This window comes from Balaenoptera physalus (assembly GCF_965194825.1).
Source record: "Balaenoptera physalus genome assembly, chromosome: 9".
Taxonomy (NCBI): domain Eukaryota; kingdom Metazoa; phylum Chordata; class Mammalia; order Artiodactyla; family Balaenopteridae; genus Balaenoptera; species Balaenoptera physalus.
Genome location: NC_138888.1, coordinates 22734081 through 22748138, shown reverse-complemented (window position 1 = coordinate 22748138; position 14058 = coordinate 22734081). Strand labels below are relative to the sequence as shown.

General features: G+C 36.6%; 1 protein-coding gene and 1 long non-coding RNA gene across 6 annotated transcripts in view; one reads left to right on the top strand and one right to left on the bottom strand.

The window, feature by feature from the left end:
* Positions 1–14058, bottom strand: part of LOC309667006 — a 1642277-nt gene that overhangs the window by 1422216 nt on the left and 206003 nt on the right. The gene's annotated exons all lie outside the window — the stretch shown is intronic.
* VTA1 (vesicle trafficking 1) overlaps positions 3418–14058 on the top strand; it is a 72593-nt gene continuing 61952 nt past the window's right edge. For 2 of the 5 annotated variants that reach the window (XM_082474931.1, XM_082474930.1), the window contains exon 1: positions 3418–3602. In XM_082474931.1, the coding sequence (XP_082331057.1) occupies positions 3482–3602 (121 nt within the window). In that variant the 5' untranslated portion in view covers positions 3418–3481. The remainder of the gene's footprint in view (positions 3603–14058) is intronic. The other 3 variants (XM_082474928.1, XM_082474932.1, XM_082474929.1) reach the window with 3 other exon arrangements.

Genomic DNA, 14058 nt, shown 5'->3' with positions numbered 1-14058 from the left:
TTTGTAGAAATTCATAAGCTGCTTTTAAATTTTATATGGGATACAAAAGACCTAGAATAGCCAACATGATTTCAAAAAAGTAAAAGTAGACGACTTACATTATGTATTCTAAAAACTTACTACAAAGGTACAATAATCAAAACAGAGTAGGTTTGGTATGCAGATAGGCATGTTAATTACAGGAACAATAGAGACGAAAAATAGTTCAGCACATATATAGTTGCTGTTTTTTTTAATTCTCCAATTTAATTCAATGGTGCTGGAACAACCAGATATCCATGTTGAACAAATAAACAGCAGTTTTTTACCTCTACCCCTGTCTCAGCCATGGATGTGTAAATGGACCTGGCCAAGTCATTGGTCTTCTCTTTCAGTCTTCTGCTAGCAACTGTAGGGAGAAAAAAACAACTCTATTCTAGGGGATGCTAAACAATCAGAATGTGAGTCTCATATACTGGAAGACAAATTTCTACCATAGAGAGTGTACCCAAAAGAGACAGCTATAGGTATATACTACCCTTATTACATTGGTTGAGCCCTGTCGTTTCCCATCAAAGTATTGGTGACCACAATTAGAAAGTTTTGCTGTGAGAAGACCACGAGTACGCTGCAGTCCAGGGAATAGTGCAGAACATTTAACTTTTCCCACCAAAACACCAGTCAGTTCTGGTCTCTCTCCCTTCTCTTCTTCCTGTGGTTGCTCCTATCCCCTATCTCTGCCCTCCCCTAACTTGCCAAGGTTCTAGCCCCAACCTGGAGGGTGATATCAGGTCCTTCAGCAACTGATCAGAGTTGAATGGAAGAGAGTTAGGTCTTTCTTCATAGTAAAATAGCAGTAAATTCTTAATTGTAAATCATCAACTGGAAAAATCAACTTCATGTTGTTAATATTTACTTTGTTTACACTCATAATTACTAGCTGTGACCTGCTGCAAGTTAAATAAATTCTATGTGTCTCATTTTTCTTACCTGTAAAATAATGAAAATGATAAACACCTTCTTTGCAGGGTTGTAGTAAAGATTAAATGAGTTGATTTAAAGTCACTAGAAACATGCCCGATACACAGTAGATGCTTGGCAAACTGCTAGCTAGTTATTATTGCTTTGTTGTGGCAGGGAAGAGTTGAAACAAGTCATATTTGGTGAATGTAACTTCAATAGCAGGAAGTGTAGTTTCTGACCAAGGCAATCAGGCTAGAGGGTCTGACTTGAAGAGAGTGGAGAAGGCTTAAAACATCAGCCATGTACTGATGATTCACTAGGGCACTGGCCCTCAAACTTGAGTGTGCCATTAATATTCCCTAAAGACCTTTTAAAACTACTGATATTTAGGATCCAACTCAGAACAGTTAAATCCGTAAGCCTGGGCGGGGGTACCTAGACATGAGCTTTTAAAAAGTTTCTGGGGTGGGGCTTCCCTGGTGGCGCAGTGGTTGAGAACCTGCCTGCCAATGCAGGGGACACGGGTTCGAGCCCTGGTCTGGGAGGATCCCACATGCCGCGGAGCAACTGGGCCCGTGAGCCACAACTACTGAGCCTGCGCGTCTGGAGCCTGTGCTCCGCAACAGGAGAGGCCGCGACAGTGAGAGGTCCGCGCACCGTGATGAAGAGTGGCCCCCGCTCGCCGCAACTAGAGAAAAGCCCTCGCACAGAAACGGAGACCCAACACAGCCAAAAATTAATGAATTAATTAAAAAAAAATTTTCTGGGGTGAACTTTAAGGACAACCACAGTTGAGAATCAAGAACTAATAGGAAAGAATAAATGAGACATCATAAGGACAGAGAGATGATTCTGCTTTGCTTCATTAATTTCTCTACCAATCTAGCAACTTCTGACTGGATAGTGGGAATAGAGCAGGAGAAAGAAACCATACTATCTTTGTCTGTTCAGGCTGCTATAACAAAATGCCGCAGACTGGGCAGGTTATAAACAACAGAAATCTGTTTCTCACAGTTCTGAAAGCTGGATGGTCAAGTTCAGGTGCCAGCATGGTCAGGTTCTGGTGGGAGCCCTCTTCCAAGCTGAGGACTGCTGATTTCTCATTGTATCCGCAAATGGTGGAAGGGCAAGCTAGCTCTCTGGGGTCTCTTTTATAAGGGCATTAATCTCATTCATGAGGGCTCTGCCTGCGTGACCTAATCATATGCCAAGGGCCCCACCTCCTAATATCATCACCTTGGGCATTCAGTTTCAACGTATGAATTTTGGGGAGACACAAATATTCAGTCCGTAGTACATACGTTCTCAACTGGTAATGAATGTGTTGCTGAAATTGGGGAGAATACAGAACTCAAGTTTCTTGTAAAACAGGAAGCCTGCTGACTGAGGTGATGTACTCTGCAAAAAGGGATAGACAAAAATGTGGACTGGAGACAATACAGGGACACGGAGTAGGTTCTGCTGAGGTTGGGGGTGGGGATAGGGTGGAGTGTTGATTAGAAAATAGTAGGCAGAGGGGAATTTCAGAGCTTGAGATCTTGTTTCTTGGAGATGGTGTGATTCCAATGAAAACCAGTTTTAAGATGAACTCTCAAAACTGGGGACTGAGATAAAATAAAGAAATAAAGATTAAGGTTACTGGAGGAGGTAAATAAAGTGTAAAGTCCTGATAGTGTGGGCTGGAGAGGAGAGAAAAAGAACTGATGATGTCACTGATGGTAGAAGGAAAAGTTGATGCCTACCTACAATGGTATGAGTCGGCAGCATTGAGCAAGAGCTACTACCTGAACGCCTTATCTGTGCATTGACAAGATAGTAACTGTCAAATGACTTTGCAAATCGCTCATTACTCTCCAGAAACAAACGATCTACAAATTATGCATTCACTAGTGTATACGCTCTCCAGCTCAGAACAAAAGCTCAATTTTCTTTAAGCTTAATGTGTTAGTATTTATGTTGAAAAAGTATCTAGTTATTTTATCCAATGTGCCCATACAGAAGAGTGTAATTTAAAATTGAAACACATCATCTCTCATCTTACGCAAGAATTGAACTTAAAGTTTCTAAAATTAGAAAAGCTTCTGTGGACGCTATTAATATAATCTGAGGTACTGGAAACGATAATTCCTGAAGGATGCCAAAGGCAATTCATGTCATTACCTTTTCTCCCAATCAGCAAACATTATTTTCTTTTTGTTTTTCCCTTTCTACCCATCCTTCAGCCACAAAAGGGGGGTCGAGGCTGGAAACAGAAGAGAGATAAAACAAAATCTCGTCTCCCTCCGGCCAGCGGCCAGCAGGGAGCGCTGGTGCCATAGGCGGTATCACCGCCAAGCTGCTCCACCTCCTCTCGGCTCTATAACTGCTACGAGCCAGGCGCACTGAGGTTGTCCCTGCTGCGAACCCGTAGTTGCCTCGGTGTCGCTGAGCAACGGGAAAATGGGCGGGATTTGCTTGCGCGTTAGTGCGCGCACCCTCCCAGACGGAAGCGGAAGTGTCGGTGGCCGGCGAGTAAGAAGGGCTTATTCCTGGAGTGGAGATGGCGGCGCTTGCTCCGCTGCCCCCGCTGCCCCCGCTGCCCCCACAGTTTAAGAGCATACAGCATCATCTGAGGACGGCTCAGGAGCATGACAAGCGGGACCCTGTGGTGGCCTATTACTGTGAGTCTTTCCGAGTCGCCGCGGCCCTACTTACCCTCCGGGGCCCACACACCGCCCCCTGGTTCTGAAGGCAGGCCCCGCTCCCCTAGCTTTAGATCTGAGCTTTGACCTCTGACCCGCCCTGGGAATCCCTTGGGGCCCCTCCCTCCTCAGGGATCTCCACCTTCTCTCCGCCCCCTCGAAGGCCCCAGAAAGGCAAAACTTCAAAAGCACCATGGTGTCCACGACCTATCCAGTCTTGTGCTTAAATATTTTTAAACAGAATACTTGGGCTTATGAACTCTGGAACACACTGTTCTAAGGTTTTTTTATTCTGCATGTACAACAAGAGCCTCCTATCGCCGCCAGGGCATCCTGATAATAACCTGGGTAGTTAAGTAATTGAGTTGGAGCTAAAACGAAGGTAAATGTCCCAAAGACAGTAGTGATGTGGACAAAAGGAAGATTGACTAGTTGAAACTATAGTAATAAGTGCAGGTGAATTAGGGCAACATGCAAGCCCATTCAAAAATTCATAAATGGAGAGGAGCTGCTACAAAACAAGCACTTGGATTTGTCCATTCCCCCTTCTGCATTCAAACTACCCTGTTCCACTAATGAGAATTTATAGTCTTGATTTTGAATAATACCTGGGGTTGAGACATTTGGTAGCAATAGTCTCACTTTGGTTGACTGTGATGCTTATAATCCACAGGTGATGAAAAACACAGATTAAATTTGTTGACACTTTTTCCTTCGCAGTGAAGAGAGTAGGTCCGGTGAACTTTATTTCATATTCCATACTCTAACGTTACTGCAAATAAAACACGTGGCTAAGCAACTATAAAGCTTCTGAAAAGGATTTTTAGCCTTTTGAAGCTCAATATAATGTGTCCTCTATTGTGGACGTTATGAGATTAGCTAAAATATGGTCCACTGTCATCCCTGCCATACTCCAGGTGACCCCACTTTCATTTCTCAAATTGCAAGGCCCTTTCAGACCTCCACGTTCTTCACTGTCTTGGACCGTCTTCCTTTCTTCTCCACTTGGCAGACTCCTTATGATTCAGGGTCTAACTCAAATGTCACCACTTCTGTGGGCAGTAAGTTGATTACTCTCAAGACTTTACCTCAGCTTGTTCAAATCGTAGCAGCATTTTTCCATTATACTTGTTTTTGAGGTTCCTCAAGTAGGGACCATTAGTCTTTCATTCAGCTTGTATTTATTGAGATTCTACCTATATGAGCATTACCAGGCACTGTGACTACAGTTCCTGCATTCATGGAACGTACATACTATGGGGTGGGGAGATGAGGCAATAAAATGAGTATATTATGTAGAATATTAGAAGGTTACAAAGAAAAATAAAGCAGGGAAAGTATAGGGAGTACCAGGAGTAGGGTGGTAGGAAGTGAGGAAGGGATTTCATTTTTAGACTGGTCAGGGAGAGCTTCATTGGGTTCACCTCTGAGCAAGACTTGAAAGGAGTGAAAGGCAGGCTTTGCATCACCGGGGAAAGAGTACTCTCCATAGAGGGGGTAACAAGCACAAAAGTCTTGCTTGAAGGAGGATCAAGGTGACCATTGTAACTGGAGTTATAGAGCAAGGAGAAAAACGATGTGATTAAAGTCAAAGAGGTTATCTCTTATAACAATGAAATAGGAACCCTTGATTCTGTGTAAAACTAATCCCTGTTTATGGGTTCTGTATTATATACCTTTGTGACTGCCCAGAGACCCTTTATTTCCCATGTCATTATCTTCCCTCTTTTGCTATTTCTTTCTAAACTTGCCCCAGTTTCCTTTATTTAAAAAATAAAAGGAGCTCCCACTGTGACATTCCCCTAAAGTTGCAGTCCTGTCTGCCCAGCCTCAAAGGTAAGCTTGAAATAATTGTCTGTAGTTGTCTTTACATCCTTATCTCATAGAACTTTTTCAGCCCATTGCAGTCTGGTTTTCATGCTCATTATTTCACTGTAATTGCTCTCAGCAGGGTCATGAACAAACATTTTTATTGCTAAATCCGGGTGACACTTAAAAAATATTTTTGTTATGAAACATATGAATGTTAAAGAACATATATAATCTATATAAGGAACAGTAAAATGAATGCTAATGTACTCACTATATTTGCTATTAGACTTAAATGTTTGCTGATCTGACGAGTGTGAAATGATGTCTCATTCGAGTGAAATTTGCAATTCACTGAGCCTTAATAAAGTTAAGCATCTTTTCATATGTTAATTAACCATTTGTGATTCCTTTTGAAATACCTATTTATTGCTTTTGACCGTTTTTCTATTTCATTATCTTTTCTTAATAATCTAGCTGCTGATCCTTTTGTATATGCATTGTGATTGTCTTCTCCAAGTTTATAGTTTGGTTTTTCACTCGATTTATGAAATCCTTTGATGTGCAAAAGTTCTTAATTTAAAAATATGGCCAGTTTATTAATCTCTTCCTTATGGTTCATGTTCTGATTTTCTAGGCCTTGATTTCTTTTTGTATACCTTATTTGGGACTTTGGCTTCCTGAGTTTGTAGGTTGGTGTCTTTCATTAAATTTAGAAAATTTTCTACTATCATCTGTTCAAGTACTGCTCGTCTGCTATCTCTATTCTCTCCTGCAGTTTTAATTAGGTATGTGTTGCATTTTTCTCCGTTAGCTTCTTTGTCCCTTAATGCTTTCATAGTTTGTATCCATTTTCTTTCTGTGCTACATTCTGTATAATTTCTTTAGGTCTGTGTTCACCTCCACATGTCCCATTGTAGAACCCATCTGTTGAGTTTCTATTTCCATTTTTTATTTCTAGATGTTCTCTTATTTTGTTTTTAAATCAGCCTAGCCATTTCTGATAATCTTTTGTTAGCTGTGTTTTTAAAACACTCTTACTTCTTTAAATGCTTTAAAAAGTATTTAACGTTTATATTTGTTGTCTGATAATTCCAGTGCATGTTATATTTTAGGTGTGATTCTGCTGTCTAACAGAAGATGGCTCATGATGACTTTTTTTCCTTGTAATTTATGCTCTAGACGTACTAAACCAGTGCTCTTCAAACTTCAGTATGCAAATAATTCTACAGGAATCATTTTCACAATTCTCAACTTCTGTATGTTTCTTTCCTGACAAAGTTCCTTTGGTCAAGGTAGCAAAGTAGTATGCTTCTTCTTTTTTTTTTTAATCATCTCCTGTTCTCAGTTGCCCTTCTCCTACTTTAAAGAAGAAGGACATACTCTGATGCCTCATTAGCATTTTTATGGTGTATTGCCCTGGAGGAGAAGGTGGAAAATACTCCAGGGTGTCCAGAAAAAAGGGACAATTCAAATAAGTTACTGGTATTAGTGAAACCCCCATTAATTAAGGTATTAGGTAGAGCTTCCTACCTTTCTCTGTCTTATTTGGAAGAAAACCAGTCAGAGCAAAGAATAAGCTTTTATTTTAAAATGCTGGGCATGAGAAAGAAAAGATGTCAAAGGAATATTCTAACATATAACTTTTTATAAGGGGAGCGGTCAAGAATGAAACTCAGAAGAAGGAGGAATTGTTCTTAGCTATTAGCAGCCATTGTTTGGTCATTTTGGATCTTATCCAGAGGAGTGCAGAGGGACAGTTTGCGACCAAGATCAAGTGCAAGGTGGTGTGGAAAGGGTTAGCTGTGGGGACAAGGACATGAACGTACCACATTGGAAATTTCTCTGTATTTCAGAGTCTCTTACACTTGTATGTATATATGTTAAGGGTAACATCTCATGTTCAAAATTGGCCTGTGTTGAGGTGTTCTGAAGTTTCAAAATGGTAAGAGTTTTCATTATATGACCTTACCTTTTTGTTCTCTGTTCCTTACTAAAGTGTCATTCCGGAGGTAAGAAACAAAAGGGAAATGCTGAAGTGGGGCAGTGCCTTATTTCATCCAAGTCACAAGCTCATGTAAAGGTCTGTAGGTTATCAAAATTTTAGAATTAGAATTCAGAAATGAGGTGGGTACGTGTTAACATATTTATTCAAATTAGAGAAGTCATATTTTTCTGAAAAAAGTAAACCTCCAGTGGCTGATTGGTTTGGCTTTAACAACTGGTTTTGCCATTTATGTAAAATGGTGGACATTCTCCTTAAATGAGGTAAATCTTTAGCTCTGAAGTGTTGTTTTTTCAGAAATACATTTAAAACAAGTGACAAAATTAAAATATTAAAAAATTTTTTTCCTGCCAGCGGATGTTGAAATGAACAGTATTTCAGTTTTCCCAATCCTGTGTCACTGTCTTAGGATAAAAAGAAGCCTTTGAAAGAAAATGATGAGTCTTTCTTTATAAGATCTTTTCTGAATACTTCACAAGAATTGAGAAAATGAATACTCTAATGATGGGGTGACAGATTCTTTTCTAGTCTTAAAACAAATTTTGAGGCAGACCTAATTAAAATGTCAGCTAAGAGATTATTAACAATATTATTTGATGATAAGTGATGATGTGGTTTTTAGCCTATAACCCAGAAGGAGTATAAAGAATAAAGTGATTTTGCTGTGACAGAGCTTCCATTCTCATCTGCTGCTTTATATGAATGAATTTTCTCCCTTGTTAAATTCATAAAAATGAAAGTAGGAATAGAACCAATACTCTACCCTGATTCATTATGAGGATGAATCATATTAATTCATAGATAGGCAGTTTAACTCATTATTTCATGCATTTCCAAGAAAATTGTACTATTTATACTTAATGATTATTAAAATAAATAATCATGTTGTCTTGATCAATTATACGTAATCATAATTGCCAAAACTCAATTCCAGAAGAAACATTTTAACACATAGTACCTTCTCTCACAGGAAGTTTTGTCAAAATTTCAATTTTTATATACTTTCTGTTGCAGAGCAGTATGATAGGATAATCAAGTAGGACTTTTGAGCATACAAATACATTTTTTATAATAAAATTCTATAGGATAAGTAAATAGAAATATGGGTTAAAAGAAAATACAACAGTGTATTATTTCTGACTCTTAAAAAAAGAGCTTTTTGTATCTTAAAATAGATTATAATAGATACCAAATTGCTATGGTATTTACAGTTGAAAGAGTGATATAATTTTTAGATGTCAATATTTGATGTAGTACGGAAATTACATTTTTTTACCTGTTTAAACTTCTGATGAAAAGTGGTAGATGTCAACTGAAAAATGTGTGAAGGGATACATTTCTATAAACTTAGAGCAAACAAAAATATTCTAAATTCCTAGAGCAAGGAAGAATTTTTTGTGAGAAAAAAATTCAAGATTATTTTGCTAAAGTACTTGCTGATTTATAAAAGTTCCATATTCTCTTTTATTTCTGAGGCTTTATATATGTTGCTCTCTGCTTGGAATCCCCTCTGACTTCCTCTTAAGCTAACTTATGCTTACGGGCTCAGTACTTTTTGCAGATTGGTTTTCCTGACCTCATAGAATGCTCTAGAAATGGTTTCACATATGTCCCTCATCTTGATCACATTGTGTTATAACACTGTTATCTTTCTGTCTCCTGGATTCTCCTGGAGGACAGGGATTGTTACCTTTTTTTCACCTGGCACATAATTGGCATTCATAAATATTTAATGAATGCCATTGTTCTAAATATTATGAATATTCCATTCTTACTAGAATGTAAGCTCTGTGAGAGCAAGAAGTATGTCTTAGTTGAATCTCTTAACTCCTAATACAGTACCTAAGCCATGGTGGATAATTGTAAATTATGTAGTTTACATGTAATATCTGTTGATTGAATAAATGAACTATACGGTAATTCTTAGTTTTTTCACATGCTCTTACTACAGTAAGGAAACGTAATGAAAAGAATTTCAAAACACAGTATTTTATGACTTGTGGGTATTAGATTAAGTCATAGATATGTCATAGGATGTGCCCATTGTGCCTCCTCCTTTCCAGTATTTTGTGATTTCCAAAAATGATTTATATCTGGCCTTAATGGGAATACTCTAGTGTTTTATCATTTTTTAAATTGTTACCTTAATATTCCTACATTTCTAAATTGTTTGATCTTTTATTTTCTTTTGAAGTCAGGAATGAGTGTTGAAATAGCATAGATCAAATTACTTTTTGACTAATATGCTTAGTGTTTACTTCTCTGAACCTTTTAATATAGTAAGTAATAACAAATTATTAAATTTACTCATATTTGGAACATCTCATTCTTGGAAAGAGTCCCATTAGATTTTTTTTTCATTAAACTTTTTATTTTGAGATAATTGTAGATCCACATACAGTTGTGAGAAATAATACAGAAGATCCTGTGTGCCTTTTACCCATTGTGCCCCAATGGTAATATCTTGCAAAATTATAGTACAGTATCACAACCAGAACATTGACATTGACGCAATCCACTAATCTGATTCAGACTTCCCTAGTTTTCTATGTATTCATTTGCGTGTGCGTGTGTTTTTAGTTCTAAATAGTTTTGTCAGGTGTAGGTTCATGTATCCGTCACCGTAGTGAAGATAGAGAGCAGTTTCCTAAGAAGAATCCTTCATGTTACCCTATTACAGCCAGAACTTTCTTTTGGGGGGAAGTTCTTTTTTATATTTGTCAATTTCTTACATTTAAAAAATTCGACTTGAGCTAATGTTGATGTATTAAAGTTTTCTAGAATATCTTTCATATCTGTCAGATTTTCAAATTTATTAGTTAAAAATTACAAAGTTAACCTTCCCATCCTTTCCTCATACCTATCACAATCAGCCAGTCATCAAACGTTTAAAATTTTACTCATCTCCTTAGTTTCTCTGATATCATCCCCTCACCTTACATCTAAGCTATTGACATAGCTTCCTACCTTCTACTTCAAGCAGGTAATCCCTGTTGCTACTAAAAAGTTCTGCTTTAAATGCTTAGTGGAAAAAAACACAGAATAAAAGAATGATAAAGTTAACTAAACATTTAGGAATTGTATGTGACGCAAACAGTACAATTAATTTATAAAAACGTTGCGTTAGGAAAAAATATTTCCAATAGATGAGAGACAAAGGACCAATATCCCTGATATATAAAACACTCATATAAATCCATTTAAAAAAAACCAAAACTAAGATCCCCATAGATAAATGGACAAAGAATATGTATGTACTACTAAAGGAGCAAATACTAGTTATTAACATTCAGGTAAGTTAAAATGGCATACCTTTTTTGGACTATAAAGTTATGACTCAGTGCAAATGAGTATATGGTGAAATTTTCATTGACGTGGCTGTGTGAGTTGGTTCAAAGTTTTAGAAAGCATTTTGTCAGAGTGTTTGGAATTGTAAAACTATCTGATGTTCAGTAATTCCAGTTTTGAAAAGCTTGTGCTTAGGAAATAATCACTAATATATTAAGAACTTTATGCAGAATTCTCTGAATGATTATTTACACATTTGTGGCAAGCTGAAAACAACCTAAATATATATCATTGTGGAAATGGTTAAGTAAGTTATGGTATATCCATTAGATAGAAAGTGATGTAATCATTTAAAAATTAGAAAGCATCTTTTGTAACATGGGAGAAAATTGATATAAAAATACAGGATATAAAATTATATATATACTACGATTTGAACTTTCTTATATGTACATAAATACATATACTTGGAGAAGAAATTGTGGCTTTTAGGTTTATGTATGGTTTTCTTTTGATTGTCTTTTATTTTTAATGTTTTCTATTCTGTAAGTGGGCATGTCTCAAATACTAAAAAACAAAAGCTTTATTAAAAGCAAAAATTTTTTTAAGGGTACTTGTGGTAGCTCCATCTGACTATCAGAAAAAATATAAGTGCCTTTAGGAGCTACTTATGATTTGAACATGGCATCATCTTTTGTAGTTTTAATCAAACTGAATTTCATTCCGTTTCTAGAACCTTACTGACTTTCTGTTGTCTCCAAGCCTTCCAACATTGTTCTCTCTCCCCTGGTACCTCTTCCCTTCTCTACCATCCCCGCTTCATTTTTATCCTTTGGATACTAACTTGAATGTCACTTTTTCTGGGAGACCTTCTCTTAAACTCCCTAGTTTTAAGGTGCATCATCTCTGTGTCCTCATTATGCCTTGTATGGCTTTACCTAATTGCTTTTCATTTGCCTATTGTGTCTTCTAGATGGTAAACTTAAGAAGGCTGCACCCTGCTGGGAGCTCTTTATTCATTTATTGTACCAGGTAGTGCTAGGCCACTAGACATATTTACACAATAAAGAATAGGTGCTCCAAAAATGTTAAATTGATCTGAATTTTAAGGCAACTATGGTCCCTACAGAGAACTATGGCCTTATAGCTGTCACTGAATAAAGAGGCCAGATGACTAACATTTATGTAGCTCTTGGCATTAATAACAATACTTTTCTTCAGGGTATCTGATTTGAACCTTATAGTTATCCTGGTCCTTTTAGTAGTAAGTGATGGAGCCAGGACTTGAATGACAGATTCTAGATGAGAAATGGTTATATGTAAAATTGTTGATAGTAGGTAGTAATTAGAATACCACTTACAGAGTGAAGGTAAAAGCACTAGTTAAATTGGTGAAAAAGAAAGGGGGAGCAATGAAGATTCCTAATAAGTGGAAGAAATGGAGGACAGGCTTGATGTTATTAACATATCTCTGAGCTCTGTATGTCTCTCTCTGTTTTTTTTTCCTTAATGAAGCCAGAAAATACTTGTCTCTACTAAACATGGGCACCATATGATAACTATTTTGATTCTGTGAAGTTTGGTGTTGTGGATAAAGCTAAAAGTAGAAAGACTCCTTCCTTTTAAATTTGCTTAAGTAACTAAATACATAAAGTTTCAAGTTTGTTTTTTTAAAGTTTCCTCTAGGGGGTGATATTGTACAGTTAATAGACATTCAGTGAACGTGTACAAGTGTTCTTTCAGAGTCATGTTTATATGATCATAGGAAAATTAAATGTAGTTTTCAGGAAGTTGTAAATACATATGGTATATTTCATATACAAGATGTTATAAGATGCACAAGTGTAAATTTTTAATTTAGTTTAAATAAAGGCTGAAAAATATTGGATTTTTTGACTGATGGTGGATATTAGGATTAATAATCAGTTGCCTGTTATTTTTTTGTTGTTACTCACATAGAAATTGGATTTTTTAATGACAGATAAGCTTAACTAAGCCAATAAAGATAAGCAGTCGCTTTTTTTTTTTTTTTTTTTGCTTATTTCTGAACCTGTAACGATTAATTTGAGCCCATAGTCCTCTTATCTAAGTACTTATCATTTTTTATTATAAGCTGACTCGGGATACTTTACTGTAGCAATGACAGGTTAATAAATAGGCACAGAAAGCTGGACTACTGGCTTATCCATTAGTACTCCATTCTTTTTGTTTTTGCAAACATATATGCAGACATGCATTTTATATCATAAAATAGTCTTTTTAATAATTACTCCTTTTTTGAGTAAAGTAAATCATTTTGGTTTTAGACTCTTACAACCTGTTTCTGAGGTTGAGGGGACAGGATCAGTGTAGTCAAGTAACTTGTCCTTATCTGTCATTGTCTTATGTTTGGCACCCATGCAAGTTTAAACCATCTTTGATAAGATTCTTTTTTTTAATGACAATTATGATTGTTCAAAGTGAAAGCTTACATCCTCTTGAGCAGCACAGGTTTCAGTGCTTGATAAATTCTCACTTGCATTCAGTTCATCATGTATTTTTCTGTGGCTTGTCCAGGTTTTTTGGTTTTTAGGTGTTTTTTAATCCCAGTTAATTGTTTCTCTTTGGAAACACTTTGGAGTCCATTGTACCTCCACTGTGGGCTTATTAGATATTCCTCTTTGTTTTAATTTTTTTAATGGTTGCTCTAGCATTTACAGTAACTTGTCACAGTCTACTATCATATAACACCTCACATATAAGGTAAGAACTTCACTTTCTTTTCTCCTGTCCTTTGCCTGTAGTTGTTATGCGTTTTATTTATACATAAACCATAAACCCTAGAATATATTTTTTATTTTTTAACCATCCTTTTTAAGAAGATTCATAAAATGAGGAAATATAATTTTTAATATATTCCCACATAATTACCATTTTTAGCACTCTTCATTCCTTTGTGTAGATCATTTTAAATCTGGTATCATTTTCTTTCCTGTTGAAAAGTTTATCATTTCATTCGTAGGATTGCCACCAATTCTTTCAGCTTCTCTTGTGTGAAACAAGCTTTTATTTCATTCTTATTTTTGAAAGATATTTTTGCTGGTTAAAAAATTTTAATTTGTCAATTGTTTTTGCCACACCTCCCCACCTTTGGCGGGGAGGATTCCAATTACATGTATGTTAGAGCACTTGGTGTTTTCCCACACCTCACTGAAACTCCGGTTTTGTGTTTGTTTGTGTTTCTCTTTTCAATCCTTTTTCTCCCTGCTTTAAGTAGTTCCTATCGCTGTGTTCTGAAGTTCACTAATTTTTTCTTTTATGGTGTCTAAACTACTATTAATCCTGTCCAGTAAA